The sequence below is a fragment of the Ochotona princeps genome, chromosome 4 (assembly GCF_030435755.1).
Source record: "Ochotona princeps isolate mOchPri1 chromosome 4, mOchPri1.hap1, whole genome shotgun sequence".
NCBI classification, from domain to species: domain Eukaryota; kingdom Metazoa; phylum Chordata; class Mammalia; order Lagomorpha; family Ochotonidae; genus Ochotona; species Ochotona princeps.
In genome coordinates this window covers 71,191,178-71,215,308 of record NC_080835.1, presented here as the reverse complement: position 1 = coordinate 71,215,308, position 24,131 = coordinate 71,191,178, and the positions used below count along the sequence as shown (strand labels likewise).

The following is a 24,131-nucleotide window of genomic DNA, read 5'->3' as shown; positions in this document are numbered from 1 at the left end:
GGCAGCCTATTTTTTTTTTTTTTTTGTACTTTTGTGCCTTCTGTTGGTTATGGCACAATTTAAAATGGTGTCCACATGCAGCTTTCCTAAATACAGGAAGGCCATGACCTGTCTTGCAGAGAACATGTGTTAGACAGCCATCGCCTAGCACTGAGTTAAATGACTGGTGCTATACCATGACCAGAGACGCTCAGGAGTCCAGCCCCGAATTCCCTATGGGAGCAGGGCTTCAGTGTTGGCTGACTCGGCGTTTAGTGACCTGGGCCCTAATGACTGTAATGCCATGAACAGAACAGGCAGTGGCCAGTCACAGCGCTGGCCAAGAGGCCACCCTGCTGGCTCCCTGAAAACCAGGGACATTTGAGTCCTTCCACACCACACCCACACCTGTCAAGAGGCAGGCCTGAGCCGCGAGTCTGTAGGCAACACCTCGTCTTCCATCTTATCACAGTGTTTACAGCATAGCAACTAGGCTGAAGGCCCAGCCCTTCATGAGACCTTCCCCTCCATCACCGTCCACCCTCCTTTCTCCCCATCAGCACCTGCTCCCCAATCCATCCCTCTGCTGAAGCCACCAACAGCCAGAAGTCATCTTGATCTTCCTTTCTGTGCTCCACATCTAACCTCTCAGCTACTTTTGTTGGTGACACCTGCACCAATCCTGTTTCTGATGCCCCAAGGCCCACTCTCCCATGTATCCTCAGCTGTGCACGGCAGGGTTCTCCAGATGCCCTCGCCAACTCTTCATTTCTGCCAGGATTGGGGTGGTGGCACCAACACGAACCGAGATTGTGCAGAGGAAAGCAGCTGCCGTCACTGGGTCTGTCCCTACAGCAAGGAGGGTGAGGGCCTGTGGGTATGTGTGGTGTCTGTATGTGCCACCTGCACAGCCACTTCTGGCCTGCCTGCCGCACCTGCAATGGATACTAGCCTTCAACCTTCATGGCCCTCATGCTCTTCCATTCATTCCTCAGCCCTTAAAATACTTTTGCACCAATTTTTCGCATTAAGCATCGTTTGTTACAATGAACATTGGGGCCAGCATGGCACAATGGGTTGAGCTGCATTCAGTGGGTTCAAGTCCCAGCTGTTCCACTTCTAATCCAGCTCCCTGCTAATGGACCTGGAAAGCAGCAGAAGCTGGCCCTAGTGTTTACTTAGGTCCCTATATTTACATGGGAGACCCAGATTGCGTTCCAGGCTCCTGGTTTCTGCCTGGCCCAGCAACTGCCATTGTAGCCATTTTGGAAGTGAATCAGCAGAGGGGCCATCACTCTCTCCTCCCTCTGGAATTCTTCCTTTAAAATAAATAAATCTTGGGCCTGGCATGATAGCATAGCGGTTAAACTCCTTGCCTTGAATGCACCGGGATCACCAGTTCTAATCCCGGTGGTTCCACTTCCTATGCAACTCCCTGCTTGTGGCCTGGGAAAGCAGCTGACGATGGCCCAAGGCCTTGGGACCCTGCACCCACATGGGAGACCTGGAAGAGGCTTCTGGCTCCTGGCGTCGGATTGGCTCAGCTCCAGCTGTTGCGGCCGTTTGGGGAGTGAACCAATGGATGGAAGCTCTTCCTCTCTGTCTCTCCTTCTCTCTGTATATCTGCCTTTCCAATAAAAATAAAGAAATCTTAAAAATAAATAAATAAATCTAACAAAAAATAGAACTTACATGTGGTGGGGCGCTTGGTGCAGTGGTCAACATCCCATATTGGAGTCTTGGGGGTCAGGGCTGGCTCTGCTCTTCATCCCACATTCCTTCTAATGCGGGAGGCAGCGGGTGACTGCTCGAGCACTTGACTCCTTGACCCTCACGGAGCCCCAGAATTTTGGATTCCTAGCTTCAGCAAGGCCCAGCCCCAGCTGATGCAGGCACTTGGAGAACGAAACATACACAGGGTATGAAAGATCACTATACCTTTGCCTTTTAAATAAATATAAAAAAGAGTCACAAGGCTTCATTTGGCTGATACAACTCCAAAATATTCCGAAATCTGTCCATCTCCACAACATCCAGCTTAATCCAAGCCACAACCATCCCGTGCTGGGGAGAGCACAGATGAACGGGTGATACGCCAAGGGGCTGGTGTTTACTGGAGGGACCCCTCAAAACATTAAACTCTGGGGGGAACTGGATCCCATCTACTGCTCTTCTGGGTGATGTCAGTTCCCAATGCTGCTTTACTGACCTGTCTTCCACTTAACGCTCTTAGGATGAGGCCAACTTCCTGGCCTCGCCTTCAGCTCGCTCCATTAAAAAAAAAGCAAGAACACCCGACAGACGGGTATTTTATTTGTAAAATCTCGGCCAACGAACTCGAAGATCATCCCATTCCTATCCCAGAAAGAACATCTTTTAGGCTTTCCTCTGCAACCCTTCAGCAAATTCCAATTCTTCTAACGGCAGTCTCCACAGTGGGAAGATGCATAAGTCCCCAGGGAGGGCCAGCTGGGAGCCACCAGTGCCCTGGCCGAGGTAGGCCGACCCGCTGGCAGCTGACAGTCATCTCTCCGCCTCGGTGAGGGCAGAGCTGCCAGCTCGGCCTTGAAACAGAGCTGCTGCCAGAGTGTCTCAGCTGAAGGTCAGTGTCTCCACATCTCCAGCTTGGGAGGTAGAGTTGGATGGAGGAGAGAATGCTTTCTTGCCCTCAGCTAGAGCTTTAAAATGCTGCAAGGAAAGAGGAGAGAGACAGAATTTAGGGGATCATAGGGACTACACTGCACAACATCTGAAAAAACTCTCTCAGCTGCGACTTTGACCTAATTCTGCTTTCAGGGTCTCTGCAGCACGTGAATTTGCTGATGTAGCAGGTCAACAGGCTGCCACAACAGCTAAGCCACTGTTTGGGACCTGCACATCCCACTCCCAGCAGAGTGTCCGAGTTCAGGCCCTAGCTCTGTCCCCCAGCTGCGGCTTCCTGCTTCTGCATCCTGGCTGCTGCACCACTAGCGGCAGGGGATGGCTAAAGGACTCAGGTCCCTGCTACCTCCACAGGAGACACAGATGGGAGTTTTGAGTTCCTGGATTTGGCTTGGCCCATCCCTGGCCACTGTGGTTACCTGGGGCATCAACCAGTAGATGGAAGGTCTCTGTCCATCTGTCTTTCAGCTTCTCCAATAAAAATAACTCCATAGAGCCCAGCGTGATAGCATAATGGTTAAAATCCTAGCCTTGAACACGCTGGGATCCCATATGGGTGCTGGTTCTAATCCAGGTGGCCCTACTTCCCATCCAGCTCCGTGTCTGTGGCCTAGAATGTAGTCGAGGATGGCCCAAAGCTTTAGGACCCTGCACCCGTGTGGGAGACCCGGAGGAAGCTCCTGGCTCCTGGCTTCACAATTGGTTCGCCTCCAGCCGCTGCAGCTGCTTGGGGAATGAACCATTGGATGGAAGATTTTCCTTTCTGTTTCTCCCCTTCTCTGTATATCTGACTTTGCAATAAAACTAAATAAATATTTTTAAAAAAAATAACCTAATAAAGATTCAGACAAGGAGCACTCTTCCTTCCTTCCGGCTTCCACTCACGGGGCCGCTTGGTGAAACCTCTCCCAGTTCCCTGAGGCCCACACCTTCCCACCACCACCCCCTCACCCTCCTCTCCCCCGTCCCTATGCTGCTCTCCTGGCTGTGGGGAAGGGAAGTGGGGACGGCAGGCAGAGCCGTGCTCTGTCCTTGGAACACCATCACAGCAATCCCAGAGGACACCACCAGGACCTCAAGTGCAGCCCAAGTCGACCACTGACTGAGGCTCCAACCTGCGAATTCTTGAACTCCAAGTAGAGGGAGAACAGCAGGTGCAGGGACTGAATCCGACTCTTGTAGACAGGGATGTCCAGGATGGCTGAAATGAAGACAATGTTCCAGAAACAGAACCAAACACACTCAGGGAGGGGTGAGAGGAGAGTGATGGGGCACTTGTGTCTAGGAAGCCAGCCGTCTCCCAGGTAGGCCCCCCAAGCCTCACCCCTGAGTGCTGTTAGAGAGCACAGCGGGCTAACTGGAGGTTGTGAGGCCAGCCGCTCTTTTTGCAGTGCACACGGCCTTTCCAGCCTAAGAGGGCAGGGTGGGTGTGGAGGGCAGCATACCACAGATCATGTCGATGTACTCAGCCAGGCTGCAGTCAATCTCCGCCGTGGGCAGGCTCACCTGCAGGGGGCACATCCAAGGCCAGGAAGGGTTTCACCTTGCTGTCGCCAGCCTCATCTCATTCAGGACAGGAGCCTCTGAACTGTGCTCCCCACCCCATGTTCACGTGGAAGCCCAAACTCTTCATACCTCAGAACCATGGCTGTGCCTGCAGAGAAGGTCTCTTTGGAGACAACCGGCCATGAGACCAGACACACCCGAAGTGAAAACCATGTGGAGACGGGGAGGTGGCCAAGAAGAAACCAGCCCTGCCCACAACCTGAACTTGGAGTTCCAACTCCAGGATTGCAGGAGAATCCTCTGGGTTGTTTTCAGCCATCCCCAGTCTGCGGCATTTTGCAAAGCAGCCCCTGCCAACTCACACGGCACACAAGGGCGGCCCCCAGCCAACCAGGCAGGCAGAACTGGTCATGCCCATGAACTACCAAAGTGAAGAGACTGTGTAACTAAAACACATGGTCAGGTAGCCCTCCTGTGTGGATCTGTAAAGCAGCAGCTGGTCATGGCCATGTGCTATAATGTGTTGGGGCTGTGATACGTAAGGGCTCAGAGACCCCATGAGAACAGGGAAAAGGAATGTGTCGTTTGATCCAGCTGATCTAAACAAACCAGGTGGCAAGTTTAAAAACCACAGACTTCTTCACAATTTTTTCCTTAAAATGAATAAATAAATAAAAAAAAACAATATTGGCTAATCCTCTGTGGGCACCAGTTCATGTCCTGGCTGCCCCACTTCCCATCCAGCTTCCTGCATGTGGCCTAGAAAAGCAGTCGAGGACGGCCCAAAGCCTTGGGACCCTGCACCCATGTGGGAGACCCGAAAGAAGTTCCTGATTCCAAGACTTAGACCAGTGCAGCTCTGACCATTGTGGCTACTTGGGGAGTGAATCAGCAGATGGAAGATCTTTCTCTCTCTATCTCTCCTCCTCTCTGTAAATCTGCCTTTCCAATAGAAAGTAAAAATAAATCTTAAAAAAAATTAAAAGTTAGAGTTCTGCAATTTGTTGTCTTCAGTTTAACAACATGTTGCTGCTCTGTCTCAGAAAAACAATCCCAAACATGATTCCCTAATCACACCACTGTGGAAGTGTTGTGAAGAAAGACGTTGTTTCTTCTGTATGCTACCAAAAACTCTGTCTTCACGGAGCTTGCATTTTAACGGGGAGGAAAAAAAAACCAGTGAGTAATATAGGAATATATAGTGTATCAGAACATAAGTGGTAGGGGAGGCACCATGGAATAGTAAGCTAAGCTTCTGCCTGCAGTGCCAGTGTCCCATACGGGTGCTAGCTCAAGTCCCAGCTGCTCCATCTCTCATCCGACTTCCTGCAAATGCACTTGGGAAAGAAGAGGAAGATGACCCAAGTCACTGAGCCCCTGCCATCCACATGAGAGATCCAGATGGAGTTTTAGCCTCTTGGCTTGCCCTGGCCTCGCCCTGGCCATTGCAGGCACCTGAGAGGTGAACTTTATTAAACTTTTGTGATGTGCTTCCAAAATGGGCTTACAATCTTTTATTAAAATTACTCCTGAGTATCTTTTTTTTCTTTTTTTTTTTTTTAGATTTATTTTATTTTTATTACAAAGTCAGATATACTGAGAGGAGGAGAGACAGAGAGGAAGTGGAGTTGCTGGGATTAGAACCAGCAGCCATATGGGATCAAGGCGCGCACCTTAGCCACTAGGCCACGCTGCCGAGCCCAAGTATCTTTTTTTTTTTTTTTTTTTAAAGATTTATTCATTTTATTACAGCCAGATATACACAGAGGAGGAGAGACAGAGGGGAAAATCCTCCGTCCGATGATTCACTCCCCAAGTGAGCCGCAACGGGCCGATGCGTGCCGATCCGATGCCGGGAACCTGGAACCTCTTCCGGGTCTCCCACGCGGGTGCAGAGTCCCAATGCATTGGGCCGTCCTCGACCGCCTTCCCAGGCCACAAGCAGGGAGCTGGATGGGAAGTGGAGCTGCCGGGATTAGAACCGGCGCCCATATTGGATCCCGGGGCGTTAGAGGGGAGGACTTTAGCCGCTAGGCCACGCCGCCGGGCCCACCAACTATCTTTTTTTAACTTGGGGTAATTATATGTGAGACACTAACTTTTTAGAATAACACAGATGTCTCCTATGGAGACGAGAGAATCTAAACTAATATTGGAAGTACATATGTTCACCAAAAAACATGTTATAATGTTCTCAATTGCACTCTTTGTGATAACCAAAAACTGGAAACTTCCCACATGCCCTCATGGAATGAATAAACAAATTATTATATATTTCAATGACGGGATTTCACATAGAAGTAAGAACAAATGAACAATTGCCTGGGACAATATAGACAAATACCTCAAAATTTTAGGCAAAAGAAGACACAACAGTGTGAGTAAATTTAAATAAAATAGGAGCCAGAGCACTGCGGCACATTAAGTGAAGCTGTTGCTTGCTAGTGTCTGCATCCATGTAGGAGTATGGTTCAGATCCCAGACGCTATACTTCTTTTTTTTTTTTAAGATTTATTCATTTTTGGGCCCGGCGCAATAGCATAATGGTTAATGTCCTCACCTTGAACATGCCAGGATCCCATATGGGCGCCGGTTCTAATCCCAGCCGCTCCACTTCCCATCCAGCTCCCTGCTTGTGGCCTGGGAAAGCAGTCGAGGACGGCCCAAAGCCTTGGGACCCTGCACCCATGTGGGAGACCCGGAAGAAGTTCCTGGCTTCTGGCTTCAGATTGGCTCAGCTCCAGCCATTCATTGCAGCCACTTGGGGAGTAAATCATCAAACAGAAGATCTTCCTGTCTCTCCTTCTCGCTGTACATCTGCCTTTCCAATAAAAATGAATAAATCTTTAAAAAAAAGAAAAAACTAAAAAAAAAACTATTTAAAAAAAAGCTGAAAAAACTTAAGAGAAAAATTCAAAAACAAACAAACAAACAAAAAACCCTGCAGGCAAATCTAGTCTACACTGTTAGCAATCAGGATATTGACAACACTAGCAAGTGGGAGCCTGGGGACTCCCAAAGAATCGGGCAGTGTTCTGAGTGCTGATCCAGGGTGCTGCTCACACAGTTTATTCAGCAACGACCTCATCGTGCTTGCAGCGGCGAAATTGGCAGCAATTCGTAACTGTTGAACTATCAAAACCACTTGAGCAAGACCCTCGGAGCACGCCCCACATCAGGGACCTGGGGTAGGTGGAAGACTGAGTGGGGCTTCTCCCTTTATCTCCCCCTTCTTCTGGGTCTCCCATGTGGGTGCAGGGTCCCAAGGATACATGAAGGAAACAATGTGGAAGTAATAGTCTTACCCACTTTCCAGTAGCCCTTGAACCTTTTTACCCTAATTAACTATGTAAAGATTGTCAAAAATATAATTAAAAAAAATGAAAAAAAAAAAGTGTATTTGGGCGGCACAAACACACCAATGCATACTTCTTGTGTACACTGCTGTGTATCACGTTTTAATTCATATTGTTTCAAAAATTTATTTATCTTTTTGAAAGAAAGGGAGAGACAGAGAAAGAGACATCTCCCATCTGCTGGCTCACTCCCCAGAAGGTTGCAAAGGCTGGGGATGGACCAGGCTGAAGCCAGGAGCTTCTGGGTCTCCCATGTGAGTTGCAATGGCCCAAGGACTTTTGAGCCACCTCCTGTTGCTTCACCCAGGTACAATAACAGGGAGCTGGATGGGACATGGAGCAGTCAGAACAGGAACTGGCCTTATCCCACTAAGCCTCCATGCTGGTCCCTATACTTCAATTTCAAAACTGTTCATAACAATGGAAGGGACGGGACACTGGCCGCCAGAGCAAAGGCCGCATCCATCTTACCTCCTGCTCCTTTCCACTCACCTTGCCCAAAAGCTCCTCAAATTCTGGGGACCACTCCTGCATCAGTGTGTCGATGTCTGGCATGGGCCTGAAGAACAGCAGTAAATAGAAAGAAACCCGGCCTGAGGTCAGCAGCAGCCCCTGGTGGGGGGATGCCGCCTACATGAAGCATGTTAGGACTCCAGGAGAACCTTGGCTGAGCAAACCTAATTTCTCCAAGGCCCCTGGAGTTTAGAGGAGACAATCCCAGAGACATCAGAATCTTTGTATGTACAATGTGGGCCTGCAGGCACACAGGCGCCCGGACTCAGTCTTTGAGTCTCTTCTTGGGCGCTCTGGTGCAGGTGGCCTGAGTTGCCGAGGGCTCCCTCTTACCTGGTGTAGTGCACGGCGGCAGGCGGCTTGGAGCGGCGTAACTCACAGATGCTCTCAATCCACGTGTCGACAGCCTTGGGATTCTTTTCTGCATCTTCCAGGCTCTTGACTTTCATATGGTGCTGGAAAAATGAGGAGAGGACCTGGCTGCCGGGGCTGAAGCAGCTCTCTGGGTTGTAACGGGGTAACTCATGAGGAAGCTGAGACAACGGGGAGGCTAACGACAGCCAAAGTTAGGCATGGGGAAGCCTGAAACATGCTCCAGCAGCCATCGCGGGGCCAGTCGATAGGGCGGGGCTGACACAGGGAAGTACGGTCTCCTGCTGCAAGGAGGGCCCACAAGACAGATGCTAACAAGCACTGGAGAGGCTGGCAGTGGGAAAACAGAGAGCCTCTCCCACAGCTGCTGGCACTACCACAAGGTGTGGCCACTTTGGAAAGCAGGCTGGCAGCGCCTCAGAAACACTGCTGAGAGCCTGTGGTCCAGCAATCTGCTCTGATGTACATGCAAGAGAAGCAACAACAGGTGCCCATGCAAAATTTGTACTGGGATGTTCGCTGCAGCATCGCTAATTGAAGCAGGATCTGCTGGTGAGTGGACAAAGTGTGGTATAGCCATACAACTGCACCTCACTCAGCCAGAGCCACGGACTAAAGTGGCAGCCACGGCCTGGGCATGGGAGAGTGGAAGGAAGAGGAGTGACGGCATGGAGCGTTTGGGCAGTGAGGGGTCTGTCTGCAACAAGGACAGTGTTTCTAAGATGGTGACGATGGCTATGCAGCTCTGGGAACCCACCCAACACTAACAAGCTGCACAGCGGAAAGGGTGGATGATGCAGCATGTGGATTAGACCTCAGATAAAGTGTCGGTAAAATAAGGTAGGGCTGGCCCAGAGCCCTAACCATCCCTTCAACAGGCAGGAAGCATGGGTACAGTTGGCATTGTCGGTCCTCTCCTCCAGCTCGCGCCTGTGATGGGTCAAATCTTACCGTGATGTTGTGCTGTTTGGAGTTTTCTGTCAACCACAGTGAGAGCACTGTGGGGTCAGACTGCTTTGTAGAAGGTTCATCCAAAACCAACAGGCCAAGGTTATCAGGCTTTCCATCAGGACGTGGGACCTGGTTAAGAGAAAGGTAAGAGGGGCTCGGCAGCGTGGCCTAGTGGCTAAGGTTCTCGCCTTAATCCCATATGGCCGCTGGTTCTAATCCCGGCAGCTCCACTTCCTCTCTATCTCTCCTCCTCTCAGTATATCTGACTTTGTAATAAAAATAAAAAATAAAATAAATCTTTCTAAAAAAAAAGGAGAGAAAGGTAAGAAAGCAGAGAAAAAGCAGGAGAGGCTGTACCAGGGTCACACCTGCTGCTTCCAATGAGCTGAAACAGAAAAACTCTTCTAGTTCATATTATTCTCTATATTCAAAGCATGCTGGGTTAGGGCTGCTATCCCACATACTAGCTGCTTCAAGACCTGACTGCTCCACTTCCAATCTAGCTCCCTGCAAATGTGTTTTGGAAAGCAGTAGAAGATGATTCAAGTGCTTGGTTCACTGAACTTACTTGGGAGCCCATGAGGAAAGCTCTGGCTCCTGGCTTTGACTGGCACAGTCCCTGCCGTTAAGGCTACTTGGGGAGTAAACCAGCAGAAGGAAGATCTCCACCTCTCTGTATTTCTCCCAATCTCTGTAACTTTGCCTTTTAAGTCAAATTATATGATTTTTGGGCTCAGCGCAATAGCATAGCAGCTAAAGTCCTTGCCTTGAACGCACCGGGATTCCGTATGGGCACTGGTTCTACTCCTGGCGGCCCTGCTTCCCATCTAGCTCCCTGCTTGTGGCCTGGAAGGGCAGTTAAGAACAGCCCAGGGCCTTGGGACCCTGCACCCATGTGGGAGGCCCAGAGGAAGCTCCTGGCTCCTGGCTTCAGATTGGCTCAGCTGCAGCTGTTGCAGCCAGTTGGGGAGTGAATCATTGGACAGAAGATCTTCCTCTCTGTCTCTCCTTCTATCTGTACATCTGCCTTTCCAATAAAAACAAATAAATCTTAAAAAAAAAAAAAAAGAAATACATGTTTTTTTTTCTTTAAAAGTATGCTGGGGTCAACATTGGTTCTACAGTGGGTTAAACCACCACTTCATCACCAGCATCCTATATTTATCCATGTGTGAGTGCTAGTTGCTCCATTTCTGACCCAGTTCTCTGCTAACAGACCTTCTAAAGCAGCAGCTGATGGCCAAGTGTTTGGGCACCAGCCAGCCTGGCCCTGCCCTGGCTGTTATGGTCATTTATAGAGAGTGAACCGGTCAAAGGAAGATATTTCTCTTTCCCCCCTCTCTCTGATGCTCTGCCTTTCAAATAAATAATAAATACTAGGGAAACAAACAAAAGTATGCTTATTATCACACTATATTAAATACAACCTAGGGAAAAAAATATGATCAACAGGACCCTAAATATAAAGCTAGAACTCAAAATTAGGATAAAAAATCAATGACAAGGTTTTGACGTATAATGAGATGATAAAATATTACTTAACAGTAATGAATATAATTTGGACTAGAGAGCAAGGTTAAGGATCCCACAGAAATGAATATGTTATCACAGTAGCCAATGTAAGTCCATGAAGTTAGGTGAACTGTTAGAGTAATGGGGGGAGGGCAGATGGAGAAACATCCAAGGAGCCAGTTCCAGGCTTTTGGTACCTTTAAGAATGCATCAATGTCCCCAACAGCTGGGATAAAATCCGGGATGAAAGGTTTCAGCTTGTGTTCCAGATCAATGAGCTGGGGTGTGTACCTAGGAGATTGCCAAGAGAGTGGAGAGAATCAGAGAAAGTCACCTCCTGTTTAGGCGGGAAAATCAGGAGAATGGGTCCAGTTCAGGCAAGCAGTGGGAAAAGCGTGGCGGGGGGGGAGGCCCAGGGCTCACCTGCTGATGTACTGGAAGAGTTCTTTAATCTCAGCGGACACTGGCAGGTGCTCATACTCTGCAGGATCATAGGCCCTGGGGAGAGGGAAAGCCCTATGGTCCAAGGTGTCCAGGGCACAGTGGAGGGGGAGTACCCAGGGCCACGACCCTGAACCTGGCTTCTGACCTTCCCACATCTGCCCTTCAATGGTGTGAAAGGCAGCCTTAAAATCAACTATAATTATTTTTCAGTCACCTCTGACAGTGAAGGACAGAGCTACAGAAATGCTAAACTATAATCCCTTTCATGCTAAATGGTAACAAAAACTATTTCTGCCTTTTTTTAAATGAAAGAATTAATGAGAAAATATGGAAGAAGAAATTTTGATTTCTGACATGAACATACTTTACGCTAAGAAAAAAAATTACAGATGGGTTTTACAATGTTTAGCAACGTCAAATCACTGGAAACAAATAAAATATCCAACTTCTGGAAGATGCTAAATTTGTCAAACTGAACTCCACAGAGCTTATCAAGAGCCCTGTGAGGGGCAGGTATTCGGCCTGATGGCAACACTGGTTTGGATACCTACGTTCTGTACAGAATGCCTGCTTCCTGTCTCAGATCCATTCCTGACTCCAGTTTCCTGCTAAGGCACACCCTGAGAGGCAATGGGTGATGGTCTAACTACTTGCCCTGGATCCCAGCTTGAACCGGAACCAGTCCCCCGCACCAAGGGCATTTGAGAAGTGAACTAGCAGATCAAAGTTCTCTGTTTGTCTGCATTTCAAATTCATTAACTTCTTTAAAAAGTAAAAGCATAGGGCCCGGCGGCGTGGCCTAGCGGCTAAAGTCCTCGCCTCTAACGCCCCGGGATCCAATATGGGCGCCGGTTCTAATCCCGGCAGCTCCACTTCCCATCCAGCTCCCTGCTTGTGGCCTGGGAAAGCAGTTGAGGACAGCCCAATGCATTGGGACACTGCACCCGCGTGGGAGACCCGGAAGAGGTTCCAGGTTCCCGGCTTCGGATCGGAGCGCATCGACCTGTTGCGGCTCACTTGGGGAGTGAATCATCGGACGAAAGATCTTTCTCTTTTTCTCTTCCTCTCTGTATATCTGCCTTTGTAATAAAATAAATAAATCTTTAAAAAAAAAAAAAAAAGTAAAAGTATAAGTAAAAGGCCTGGTGCAATAGCCTAGTGGCTAAATCCTAGCCTTGCATGCCTGGGATCCCATATGGGCACCAGTTCATGCCCCAGCTGTTCCACTTCCAGCTCCATGCTTGTGGCCTGGGAAAGCAGTAAAGGATGGCTCAAAAGCCTTGGGTCACTGCACCTGCACTCTGCACTGCACACAGGTCACTGCACCTGTGTGGGAAGAGGTTCCTGGCTCCTGGCTTTGTATCAGCCCAGCTCTGGCCATTGTGGCTACTTGGGGAGTGAGCCAGTAGATAGAAGATCTTTCTGTATTTTCTTTTCTCTGCATATTTCCCTTTCCGACGAAAAATAAATCTTAATTTTTTAAAATAAAGTATATAGTAAAGAACATTCGAGGGCCCGGAGGCGTGGCCTAGCGGCTAAAGTCCTCGCCTTGAAAGCCCCGGGATCCCATATGGGCGCCAGTTCTAATCCCGGCAGCTCCACTTCCCATCCAGCTCCCCGCTTGTGGCCTGGGAAAGCAGTCGAGGATGACCCAATGCATTGGGACCCTGCACCTGCGTGGGAGACCCGGAGGAGGTTCCTGGTTCCTGGCTTCGGATCGGCGCGCACCGGCCCATTGTGGCTCACTTAGGGAGTGAATCATGGGACGGAAGATCTTCCTCTCTGTCTCTCCTCCTCTCTCTGTATATCTGACTTTGTAATAAAAATAAAAATCAATCTTTAAAAAAAAAAAGAACATTAGAGCAGTTCCCAGCACAATAGTCTAGTGGTTAAATCCTCACCTTAACAACCACTGGGATCCAATATGGGTACTGGTTCATATCCTGGCTGCCTGGGAAAACAGCAGAGGATGGTCCAAAGCCTTGGGACCCTGTACCTACTCAGGATACCTAGAAGAAGCTCCCGACTCCTGGCTTCAAATCACCTAGGCTCAGGCCACTGTGACCACTTGGGGAGTGAACCAGTGGAAGGAAGATCTTTCTCTCTTTCCTTCTCTCTGTAAATCTGACTTTCCAATAAAAAATAAGTAAATCTTTAAAAAAAAAAAAAATAGGGACCGGCGGCGTGGCCTAGTGGCTAAAGTCCTAGCCTTGAATGCGCCAAGATCCCATATGGGCGCCGGTTCTAATCCCGGCAGCTCCACTTCCCATCCAGCTCCCTGCTTGTGGCCTGGGAAAGCAGTCGAGGACAGCCCAAAGCTTTGGAACCCTGCACCCATGTGGGAGACCTGGAAGAAGTTCCTGGTTCCCGGCTTCGGATCTGCGCAGCACCAGCCGTTGCGGCTCACTTGGGGAGTGAATCATCGGACGGAAGATCTTCCTCTCTGTCTCTCCTCCTCTCTGTATATCCGGCTTTGCAATAAAAATGAATAAATCTTTAAAAAAAAAAAGGTCTTCCTCTCTGTCTCTCCTCCTCTCTGTACATTTGCCTTTCCAATAAAAAAATACAATAAATCTTAAAAAAAAACAGTAGTGTAAATAGCATTAACTATAATAACAAAGTGAAATAAACATTGGTAACATATATTGAGCTATGAAGTTATTAAGGTGTTTCTGGTAACACTTCAAAAAAATTGAAGATACTAATGACTTAAAATTTACATTTCCTCCAGTTTGGGGAGTAGCACAGCACATCAAGCTGCCATTTGCAACCCCAGCATTGGCATCCCAAATCAGAGTGCTAGTTCAAGTCCTGGCTGTCCCACTTCTGTCCAGCCGCATGCTAATGCTCCCGGGAGGACAGGAGAAGGCGGTCTGAGTCCTTGGGCCCTCTACCCTTTTAGGAGACCTGGAGTTCCAGGCTCCTGGCTCTGAATGGCCTAACCAATGGCCAATATGAACCAGCAGATGAAAGGTTTCTCTCTCTTTCTTTGAAACAAATAGATTTTTAACTGCATTTTCCCAGAATTTACTTACAGAAATAGAATATGGCCCTGAAACAAAGTGAGAAGTATTGGGAAGTCAGTCTAGGGCAAACATTTGCTTAATTTGCTTAGCACCTACCTGCCAGGAGATATTCCAAAGTTAGCTATATTTTTAAAAATTTTTTTACTAAACTGCTTCATTTAACAACAACGCATGCATATTGGCAATACAGTGAAAAGTTTATGTCTTTCTCTCACCTGTCCCCTTGTCGCCAGAGGTTCCTCACTCAAAGTGACTATAAGCGTTAGTTTCCTAGTGTCTTCCAAAGGCAGTTCTGACACCTACTTCGCACACATGGCAACACAGCTCAAACTCCTCCAAACGGAGCAGTTCCTTAGCAGTGCACAGAAAGTGGCCACAAACCTTTCAATGACTAGGCAGAATTCTACTGACTGACCATCATTTATTGAAGCAAGCCAATTGCCTTGGAAATCGATGGGGCCTTACAATGTCCTTGGAATAAAGCCCAGGGAGGTGAATCCCGACTAAGGGGCAGCAAGCTGGAATGTTCTCATCGCCCAGGAAGGTGGGGCTTCCGAAGCACCTGTTGCCTGGCTGTCCCTAGAAATCTTAGCCCAAACCAGAGGCTAAGCACCAGGCTGGGCTTCTCTGCTAGGCACACTTTGGCCCACTGCAAGTGTATTTTCCCTGGCTCGGACCACGAACTACTTAAAGGCAGGTGCCATCTCGTAGGTTAGCTCAGCAAAGCTCCATCTAGTCCTGAGTCCTCCAGCGTGGCCGACACAACAAGAGAGGCCACAGGCATGGGGGAGGCAGGGCTGACTGAGTTGCCCGGGTGCTGAGCAGGGCCTTCGCCTCGCGGGACTGTCCACGCAGGCGCCTTTCCTCACCCTTCCAGAGGGGCGCCGTGCTCTTCATCATCGTCTGTGTCAGAGTCACTCTCAGAGGAGTCGTCATCGTCATCGTCGTCATCATCATCATTCTCGCTGAAGCCCCGCTGTGAGGTCATCTGGGAGTTGGTCTTCTTCTTCTCCTGAGACAGGGCAGGGGCAGGCAAAGACAGGTCCACCTAGAGAGGAGCTCAACACACCCATGCCCAGGGTTCCTCTACTCTCGCCAGCGCCCCCCAGCCCCGCACCTGGCACCCAACCACCTGCAGACAAGCTGCCACTCCCCAGGAGAGGCTTGAGAGCCACCTTCCGCCCCTGGCCAGCTACACCCCAAGTCCCCCGTTTCTAGACCCACACTGCATGTCTCTGCCTATGGTACCTGCTCCCTAGGCAACCCTTAGAGCTCTGCATAGACTTTACGTAGACTACTTCAACCCTAAAGCTTAAGGGCTTTCATATAGGATGGCAATGTTCATTAGTTTGAAGGCCAGTGCTGTGGTGTAGCACGTTAAGCCTCTGCCTGTAGCACTGGCATCCCATATGGGCATCAGTTCAAGTCCCAGCTGCCCTACTTCAGAACCAACTCTGCTCATGGCCTGGGAAAGTAGTAGAGGATGGCCCAAGTGTTTGGGCCCCTGTACCCATGTGGGGAGACTAGGGAGAAACTCCTGGCTTCTGGCTTCAGACTGCCTAGCTCCGGTTGTTGTGGCCATTTGGGCAGTGAACCAGCAGATAGAATATCTCTCTCTTAATTTCTCTGTCTCTTTCTCTGTAACTCCACCTTTCAAATAAACAAATCTTTCTAAAAACGAAACAAGCAGGGCCTGGCATGATGGCTCAGTAGCTAAATACCTGCCTTGAAAGGGCTGGGATCCCGGATGGGTGCCAGGTCATGTCCTGGCTGCTCCACTTCCCCTCTAGCTCTCTGCTCGTAGCCTGGGGAAGCAGTAGAGTGTGACCCAAAACCTTGAGACCCTGTATCCACATGGAAGACCCGAAAGGAGCTTCCGGCTCTTGGCTTCAGATCAGTTCAGCTTCAGCCATTGAGGCCGCTTGGAGAGTAACCCAGTGGACGGAAGATCTTTCTTTCAATATCTTTTCCCCCTATAAATCTTACTTTCCAATAAAAATAAACCTTTTTTAAAAAATGAAACTAACAAAACAATTATTTAAGGAGAAAATGAAAAAAGAGGAAGCAGGGAAGACTTAGAAAGATTTGAACACTCACAGAGGTCAGAGGAAGGGGAACCTAGCATTTAATTTGTAGGGTAGTCATGAGTAAGCTGCCTGGAACTAGAAAAAGAAAGCCGGTAGTCTTCCCATGCCTGCCTTTGGACCCACTGAGACAGGGACCAGGAGTATCCTCTTTTCCTACACGGGGCATCTGGCCTGTCCACGTGCCCCTCCCTTCCCAATAAGGTAAATACAGCGAGTCCCATCTGTCTCAAGCGCTCCGTGACAACCTACCTTACTGAGCTGATGCCTCTCTCTGTACCATCCCACCCTCTCCAGTCCACGAGAAGAGGGCTGGTGGTGCTTGGGACTTGCGGGGGCAGTTGGAATGGGGTCCGTGTCCTTGCCTCTGTGGCTTGCAGCCTGTGGCATGCCCTCGCTTAGGACCTGAAGGATGACCAATTGGCCCCCTTTAAAAGTAGGTTTTGAAAGCTTATAGCATATGGCTTATCTTAATGGGGGTTTGTTTCTAGTTTTTATTTAAAAAAATTTAATACTTCACTTATGATAAAACAACTACTGGCACATCACAGGATACCAAAAAGTGAATTGGGTTACATTTACCTCTAAGAATATCCAATTTATTATATAGTGATAAAACTATACTCTAACTTATCTTTAATTTATATGACAAACATGACACACACTTGCATAATTTATTCAGTGACTATGCCTTATTGCGCTACAACTGACAAGAACCTTGTACATAATTCTTTCTCGATTTCAGATATGCCAAAATGATCTCTTGATTACCCAGGAAACAGTTTTGGCAAGGGGAATTTTTTAGGAATATTGCCAAAACTGGATCAGATCTGCTGATTCTGGCTACGATACAAATTGTCAAGTTACGTAAGCCTTGGTCCTGACCGCACAGTGAAACTAGGAAGAATTTAGGGTGGACACAAAATTGAGAGGCCAATTTAGGACACCTATGTACTTATAGCTCATCTGCTGCTTAAAAGTTGTTCTCTCCAGGCCTGACACGGTAGCGCAGCAGCTAAAGTCCTTACCTTGAACGCGCTGGAATCCTATATGGGTGCCGGTTCTAATCCCAGCAGCCCCCTTCCCATCCAGCTCTCTGCTTGTGGCCTGGGAAAGCAGTCGAGCATGGTCCAAAGCCTTGGGATCCTGCACCCTAGTGGGAGACCTGAAAGAAGCTCCTGGCTCCTGGCTTCGGATTAGATCAATAATGGCCATTGTGACCATTTGGGGAGTGAACCAGCAGATGGAAGACCTTCTCTCTTTCTCCTCTTTCTATAAAATCTGCTTTTCAAATAAAAATAAATTTAAAAATAGAGATTTCAAAATTAAAATCTTATCCACAAAATACTGACAGTTTTATATTTGATGACAATGAAAAAATGTTTAGACCAATTAATTCCAAATTTGCTTTGGCATAACAATTACCTGAACTGCTTACAGAATACATAAATGTCCTGGCTTTTTCTCCAGGATTCCAGGAGGGGAGGCAAGATGTGTAATTATAAAAATAATTTCTCAGGCCTAGTGTGGTAGCCTCATGGCTAAATCCTTACTTTGCATGTGCGGGAATCCTGTCTGAGCACTGATTCATATCCTCACTGCTCCACTTCCCAACCTGCTCCCGTGATAGTGGCTTAGGAAAGCAATGGAGGATGGACCAAAGCCTTGGGACCCTACACCCATGTGGGAGACCTGGAAGAACCTCCTGACTTTGGATCAGCTCAGCTCTGACTGTTGTGATCACTTGGGGAGTAAGTTAGGGGATGAAAGATCTTTCTCTCTGACTCTCCTCTCTGTAAATTTGCCTTTCCAATAAAAATGAATCAATCTTTTAAAAAAAACAAGTTCTCCCGGTGACTCTTGTCATCAGTAAAATATGTGAAGCACTGATCCGCAAGATATGAATCTCTTAAAAGAAAAAAAACAAGAAAAAAAAAGAAAAGAAATCTGAACCCGACGTGGTAACCTAGCAGCTAAAGTCCTTGCCTTGCATGCACCAGGATCTCATATGGGCGCCGGTTCTAATCCCGGCAGCTCCACTTCCCATCCAGCTCCCTGCTTGTGGCCTGGGAAAGCAGTTGAGGACGGCCCAATGCATTGGGACCCTGCACCCACGTGGGAGACCCACAAGCTCCTGGCTGCTGGCTTTGGATCAGCTCAGCTCCAGCTGTTGTGGCCACTTGGAGCGTGACCCAGTGGGTTGAGGATCTCTCTCTCTCTCTGTATCTCCCTCTCTCTTTGTATCCACTTTTCCAATAAAAATTAAAAAAAAGTATTTAAAAAGTCTGCTAAGTAACAAGCTTTACTCCTGAAGAACAGACAAATCTCCCAGCACTTGGCGTGCCTTCCTCCTGGAGCCCAGACGATTCCCACCACTGCAGGTGGGAGTGTTCCAGAAAGCACTTACTGTCAAGTTGCCCTCATGTGAAACCAACCACCACAAACCCAAAGCCCAAGTGCCCCAGGCATCGGGAGGCCTAGCCGTACCTTGTTACTTTCCTCTTCATACTCATCGCTGCTATTGTCAGCCATGCTCTGGCCGTGAAGCCGGGCAGAATGAAGAAGTCCTTAAAAGACAAGTTTTCCATTCAGGCTGGTATTGTTCAGATGATTTCTAAGGAGGATTCTTTTTAAAAGGTTTATATTTTTAGGGAATAGCATTTCTAAGATCATCTCTCTAAAGGACAGGAGACTGGGAGGAAGGGAGGAATCAGGAGTTACTGTTTAATCAGGAGGCAGCTTCCAGTAAGGTGATAAGGGGAGTACTGAAAATTGACATTAGTAATGGTTACACAACACTGTGAATATGCTTAATGGAACTTACTGTCACATTTAAAACAGTAAATTTTGCTGTATATGCTTTATCATAAGGAATGAATAATAACTCCGTGTCAAGAGTCACAGCCATGGGCTAACGTAGCGAATAAGTTAAGCCACAGCTTCAAATGCCAGGATCCCATTTGGGGTATTGGTTCGTCAGTTTGAATCCTGGTTGCTCCACTTCTGATCCAACATTCCTGGCTCCCAGCTTTGGTCTGGCCCAGCCCTGGCCACTGTGATACTTTGGAAAATGAGCAATGGAAGATCTCTCACCTTCTATCACTCTGCCTTTCAAATAAGTGAATCCTTTTTTGCTTTTTGTTAGTCTAATCCAAAGTACCCCTACATCTTCATGATGTCACAATGTCAATGTCTTGTATTTGCCTCGTGTTTCTATCCTTGACTTCCTTACCATAGCCCAACCCACCATCATCTCAACTCAGCCACGGTCCTTCCAATTGCTTTCCCATTCTCATCTTTGCATCTTTCTGTCCTTTCCATACAGTCTGCAAAGCTCTCCGTCACACCTCTCACCTGCCTCTCTAACATGGCCACATGCCACTCTCCATCATACACGTCTTTTCCAGGTCCTCCCTCAGGCCTCAGTGCCTCTCCCACTTCACTGGCTCTTTCCTCTTCCTGGCCTGTGTTTCCTCAGTGTCTGGACTCTCATCTTTTAGTCACAAGTATCGTTCTCCTTGGGTCTTTTTTGACCACTCTAATCAAAAATAGCTCACTCTCTTCACCATTCTTTTTTCATAAGAGCCAGCAAATCTTGTTTCCATCATTATGCTTATCACATTGGCCATTAACTTTGTTTTTCTCATGTGTCATCTGTCTCCCATGATTCTAAGCAATAGGGCAGCAGGGCCAATGTGTCCGTCTTCTGTTTCATATACTGTCTGTTAGATAAACCAGCAGTGCCAAGTTCTCTATGGAGATCCACTGAACTTCTGGTTAGGATGCAGATTAACACCAGGTACTGAAAGATCTTCAAAGCTGAGCAAAGCACAATTTCGATGTTTAAGGAAAAAAAAAAAAAAGCCCAACCATCACTGCCATAGTGAATTATTGGCCAACTCTAAGCAAAGCAGTAACACCAAGTAAATGGTGATGAGGGGGTGGGCACTTCAGCTACCTAGGATGCCCACATCTCATATCAGATAGTCAGTCCAGGTCCTGGCTACTCTGCTTAGGATCCAGCTTTCTGTGGATGCATCTTGAAGGCAAACGATCAGTCAAGTGCTTGGGCTGCAGCCACCACACAGGAGGCCTGGGTACAGTGCTGCACCCCTGGCTTCAGCCTGGCCCAGCCCTGGCTGTCGTGGGCATTTGGACAGTGAACCAGCAGACAGATCTCTCCTCTGCCTCCTCTCTCTCTCCCTCTCTCTCTCTCTCTCTCTCTCTCAGCTGTGAGGTTTCCTTCTTAACTACTCAGAAAACAGAAACATCAGCAAGTGAACCTGACTCTGACATCTTTTTAAAAATAATACATACATTATTTATACATTTTTTATGATGTTTACATAGTTAAGAAGGATGCATGCCCCTGTGGACCGCTGATTAGGGCAGGGAAATAGGAGCTTCTTGAAGAAAACCATGAACCTACTTTGCTCTTCCTTCGGAGACCCACATTCCCTGCCCTCACCTCCATCCCTCTCTCTTACCCTGGCGACCCGGGGTTGGAGTATGAACGCTTGCAACCTCCTCGGAATCGTGGATCTCTAGCCGCTCATCGTATGTCTGGTTTTCAACGATCTTGGTCTGAGCACAAGGAGAGAGAAAGACTTAACTCACGGTGGAACCCTCCACACTCCACCAGCAGGTGCATCCTGAAAGAGCGCGGGTTCCTCCCTCCTGCCCAAGATACCAGGTGCACCATAAGTCTTCACCTCCATCCAAGCTTTCGTTAACAGCCGCCTGGCCCCAGGTCAAGCTCTGTCACTCCGATGGAGGGACTCGCTGGGGCGCCTAGCTGAGGAAGAGGCAAATGAGCTGGGAGCATCCACGTAGGCAGCTGCTCCCCGAGAGCGCCAGCACAAGGATACCAAAAAATATTCCTATCTGGGGGGTGGAGGGGCAGCTCGGGTCTCAGGTCTGGATGGTGTCCCTGAAGCTGTAGGAGTTTCCCGGAGAAGACCTCAGTTTTTTTTTTTTCTTTTTTTTTTTTTTTGTCTCGGTGCCACCCCTGGGCGGGGCAGCAGGATCGGGGAGATGAGATGGTATCCCCAAGAAGAGACTAACTCCAGCCTCTATGTCCTATTCACTAGACCCCTAAAGCATCACCCCATCTCCACCCCATCGTCCGCCGATCCAGGAGAGGGAAGGAAGCCGGATGGCGGCTGGCAGGCGGCGGGGTGGGGGGAAGGAGCCCAGAAACGGTTAGTTGTCATGGAGATGGGAGGAGGGCGCGAGAAGTTCCCTTGAAGTCCGGGAGAGAGGCAGGTGGGCAGCTCCTTCCCCGGAGGTGAGTAGGAGTTACCTGTAGCCCCTCTGAATCCGTCTCCCCTAATATGGGCAGAACCCCAGCTTAGGGCCGGAGTCTCCAATCTCACGTCAAGCCGATTCTACTTGGAGCCAGCAGCCTATTGTCAGTCGCTAGGCAAAAGGGGTAGGGATCGCGAGATTTGCTTCCATTCTCGTGAGACGGGGATCTCCAGACACAGGAAGGAGATGGGAGGCGTGGGGTTCAGATGAAGCCTCTCTGGGCCGCCCAGCCGAGGGCTTGTCTATGATTTTAATCCATGTATCTGTTGCGCCGTCTAGTGGCCATGTGGGGCAACCATGATTGACTCATTCTCACTCCAGGAGAGTTAGCCCTCCAGCCTGGATAGGCGTGTCCCGCTCGCCTCAACCCAGCCAAGGCGTGGGATTCCTTCCAGATAGGTCTAATCAGAATTGAGACGGGCTCGCTCTAGAATATTCCACAACGCCTTATATCTCCTCCTATAACATTTATTACGTTTACAAATATACATAAGCCCCTCCAAAATGTCCCACTACATGAGACATACTTATACTAATATGTTATTCCCTGCTTATCTGTCATTCAGCTTAATTCTGTGTCCTATGTTTGTTTGCTAAAGGCTTTGAGCTTCTTTATGCCAGAGTCTGTGTCTAATTTTCTTAGGAGTGCTACTTCGTTGCAAAACTTAGGCATTCCATGGAGAGGCGGCATTTAATAGCCTAAGAATTAGGAAGCCTACATTTCACATAGACACTTGTGGGCTTGATCGCTGGACGCTGATTTTGGCTTCTAACTCCAGCTTAGAACTGTTGTGTACCCTGGGAGACAGCAGGGATGGCTCAAGTAGCTGTGCTCTTGCCACTTGGAAGACCACGCTGAGTCCCTGGCTGCTGACTTCAGCCAGGCATCTGCAGGAGCCAGCGGTGGGAGCTCCATTTCTCAAATTTATAAAAAAGTAATTGGGTGCATGAATCGAGGAATAAGTGATTAAAATGAAAGATGCACATATTTCGCTTTTTGAAAAAATGATTTATTATTTATTCAAAAATGTAACAGAAAGAGAGGGAGAGAACTTCAATAAGTTAATTCACTGTATGAATAATGGCTGTAAAAAACAGTATTGGGCGGTCTGAAGGCAGAAGCCAGAAACTTCTTGGCCCACATTCGTACAGGGGCCCAAGCGCTTGGGTCATCCTCTGCTGCTTTCTCAGGCACATTAGCAGACAGCTGGGATCAAAAGTGAATGGCGGGTCCAGCATGGTGGCTTAGCGGCTAGTCCTCACCTTGAAAATTCCAGAATCTCATATGGGCACCGGTTTTAATCCCAGCAGCTCCACTTCCCGTCCAGCTCCCTGCTTGTGGCCTGGGAAAGCAGTCAAGGATGGCCCAAAGCCTTGGGACCCTGCACCCGCGTGGGAGACCCAGAGGAAATTTCGGACTCCTACCTTCAGATCGGCACAGTCACTTTGGGAGTGAACCATCGGACGTAGGATCTTCCTTTCTGTCTCTCCTCCTCTCTGTATATCTGACTTTGCAATAAAAATAAAAATGCATCTTAAAAAAAGTGACTGGACACCCAAATGGATGCTGACACCACAGACAGTAGCTTTACCTGCTGTGTTACAGCACCAGCCTCTTTTCTTTAAAGTATGTGTGCCTTTTTTTTAAACTGAAATATGGTGTGATGTGTCCTTCCAGACATGAAAACATCTGTGCTTTCTAAAGAAGTACTGGAGGGGTAAGTGATAACCGTGAGAATGAGGCGGCAGGAAGGGCATGCTCAAGGCTGTAGGTTCGGGAGCTGAGCAGCTTTCTTTCAATCCTGGCTTTTCTATGTCCTAGCCATGAGAACTTTGCTAGACCACTTCTCTTCTGTCTTGATTTCCTCATGATACAATGAAGATAATAATGGAACCCACCTCCATGTGAAGATGACAGGCATGGCTGGTACAGCGTGGTGATTCAGTAAGCTAAGGAACACACAGGCGACACAAAGGGGCCTTGACGCGCAATGGACAGAGTTGGGCTTGAGTCCTGGCTCTAGCACTTACTCCCTGACTTTGTGCTTCATTGCTTTGAGCCTTAGTGCACTTGTCCAGATTGTTGTAAAGAATTAGAAGCAACATGTAATACACTTGACGCAAAGTAAGCACTGCATAAGAAAAACAGTTCTTGGGGTTGGTGCAGTGAGACAACAGGCCAATCCTCTCCCTGTCCATGTCCAGTTCATGTCTAGGCTGTTCCGCTTCCCATCCAGCTCCCTGCTTGTGGCCTGGGAAAGCAGCAGAGGATGGCCCAAGGCTTTGGAACCCTGCACCGACGTGGGCGATCTGGCTACTGGCTTTGAATCAGCTCAGCTGCAGCCATTGGGGCTATTTATGGAATGAACCAGGGAATGAAATATCTCTCTCCTCTGACTCTCCTCCTCTCTGTAAACCTG

At 48.4% G+C, this 24,131-nt stretch overlaps 1 protein-coding gene across 3 annotated transcripts; it reads right to left on the bottom strand.

Annotated features, from left to right (window-relative positions):
• Positions 1-2,288: 2,288 nt before the first annotated feature.
• Positions 2,289-21,899, bottom strand: IFT46 (intraflagellar transport 46). Of its 3 annotated transcripts, XM_058663825.1 has the most exons (14): positions 21,707-21,899; positions 21,117-21,199; positions 20,892-20,988; positions 18,892-18,971; positions 16,657-16,809; positions 15,190-15,332; positions 11,274-11,348; positions 11,048-11,141; positions 9,339-9,467; positions 8,349-8,470; positions 7,995-8,061; positions 4,086-4,146; positions 3,756-3,841; positions 2,289-2,667 (listed from the first exon to the last, which is right to left on the bottom strand). In XM_058663825.1, exons 2-14 carry the CDS (start codon positions 21,120-21,122, stop codon positions 2,572-2,574), a joined length of 1,209 nt encoding a protein of 402 aa, XP_058519808.1. In that variant the 5' UTR covers positions 21,123-21,199; positions 21,707-21,899; the 3' UTR covers positions 2,289-2,571. The 3 variants fall into 3 exon arrangements, with proteins under 3 accessions (XP_058519808.1, XP_004585187.2, XP_058519809.1); XM_004585130.4 differs by lacking the exon at positions 21,117-21,199; XM_058663826.1 differs by lacking the exons at positions 16,657-16,809; positions 21,707-21,899 and having other exon boundaries at positions 21,117-21,378.
• Between the last annotated feature and the right edge of the window lie 2,232 nt (positions 21,900-24,131).

Excerpts from the sequence above, each read along its gene's own strand:
- IFT46 (XM_058663825.1), bottom strand. Across the intron at positions 16,810-18,891 it reads ATGAAGAGGAAAGTAACAAG|GTCCTAAGCGAGGGCATGCC; the intron begins GTACGGCTAGGC and ends GTCATCCTTCAG. Across the intron at positions 4,147-7,994 it reads TTGAGGAGCTTTTGGGCAAG|GTGAGCCTGCCCACGGCGGA; the intron begins GTGAGTGGAAAG and ends TGCCCCCTGCAG.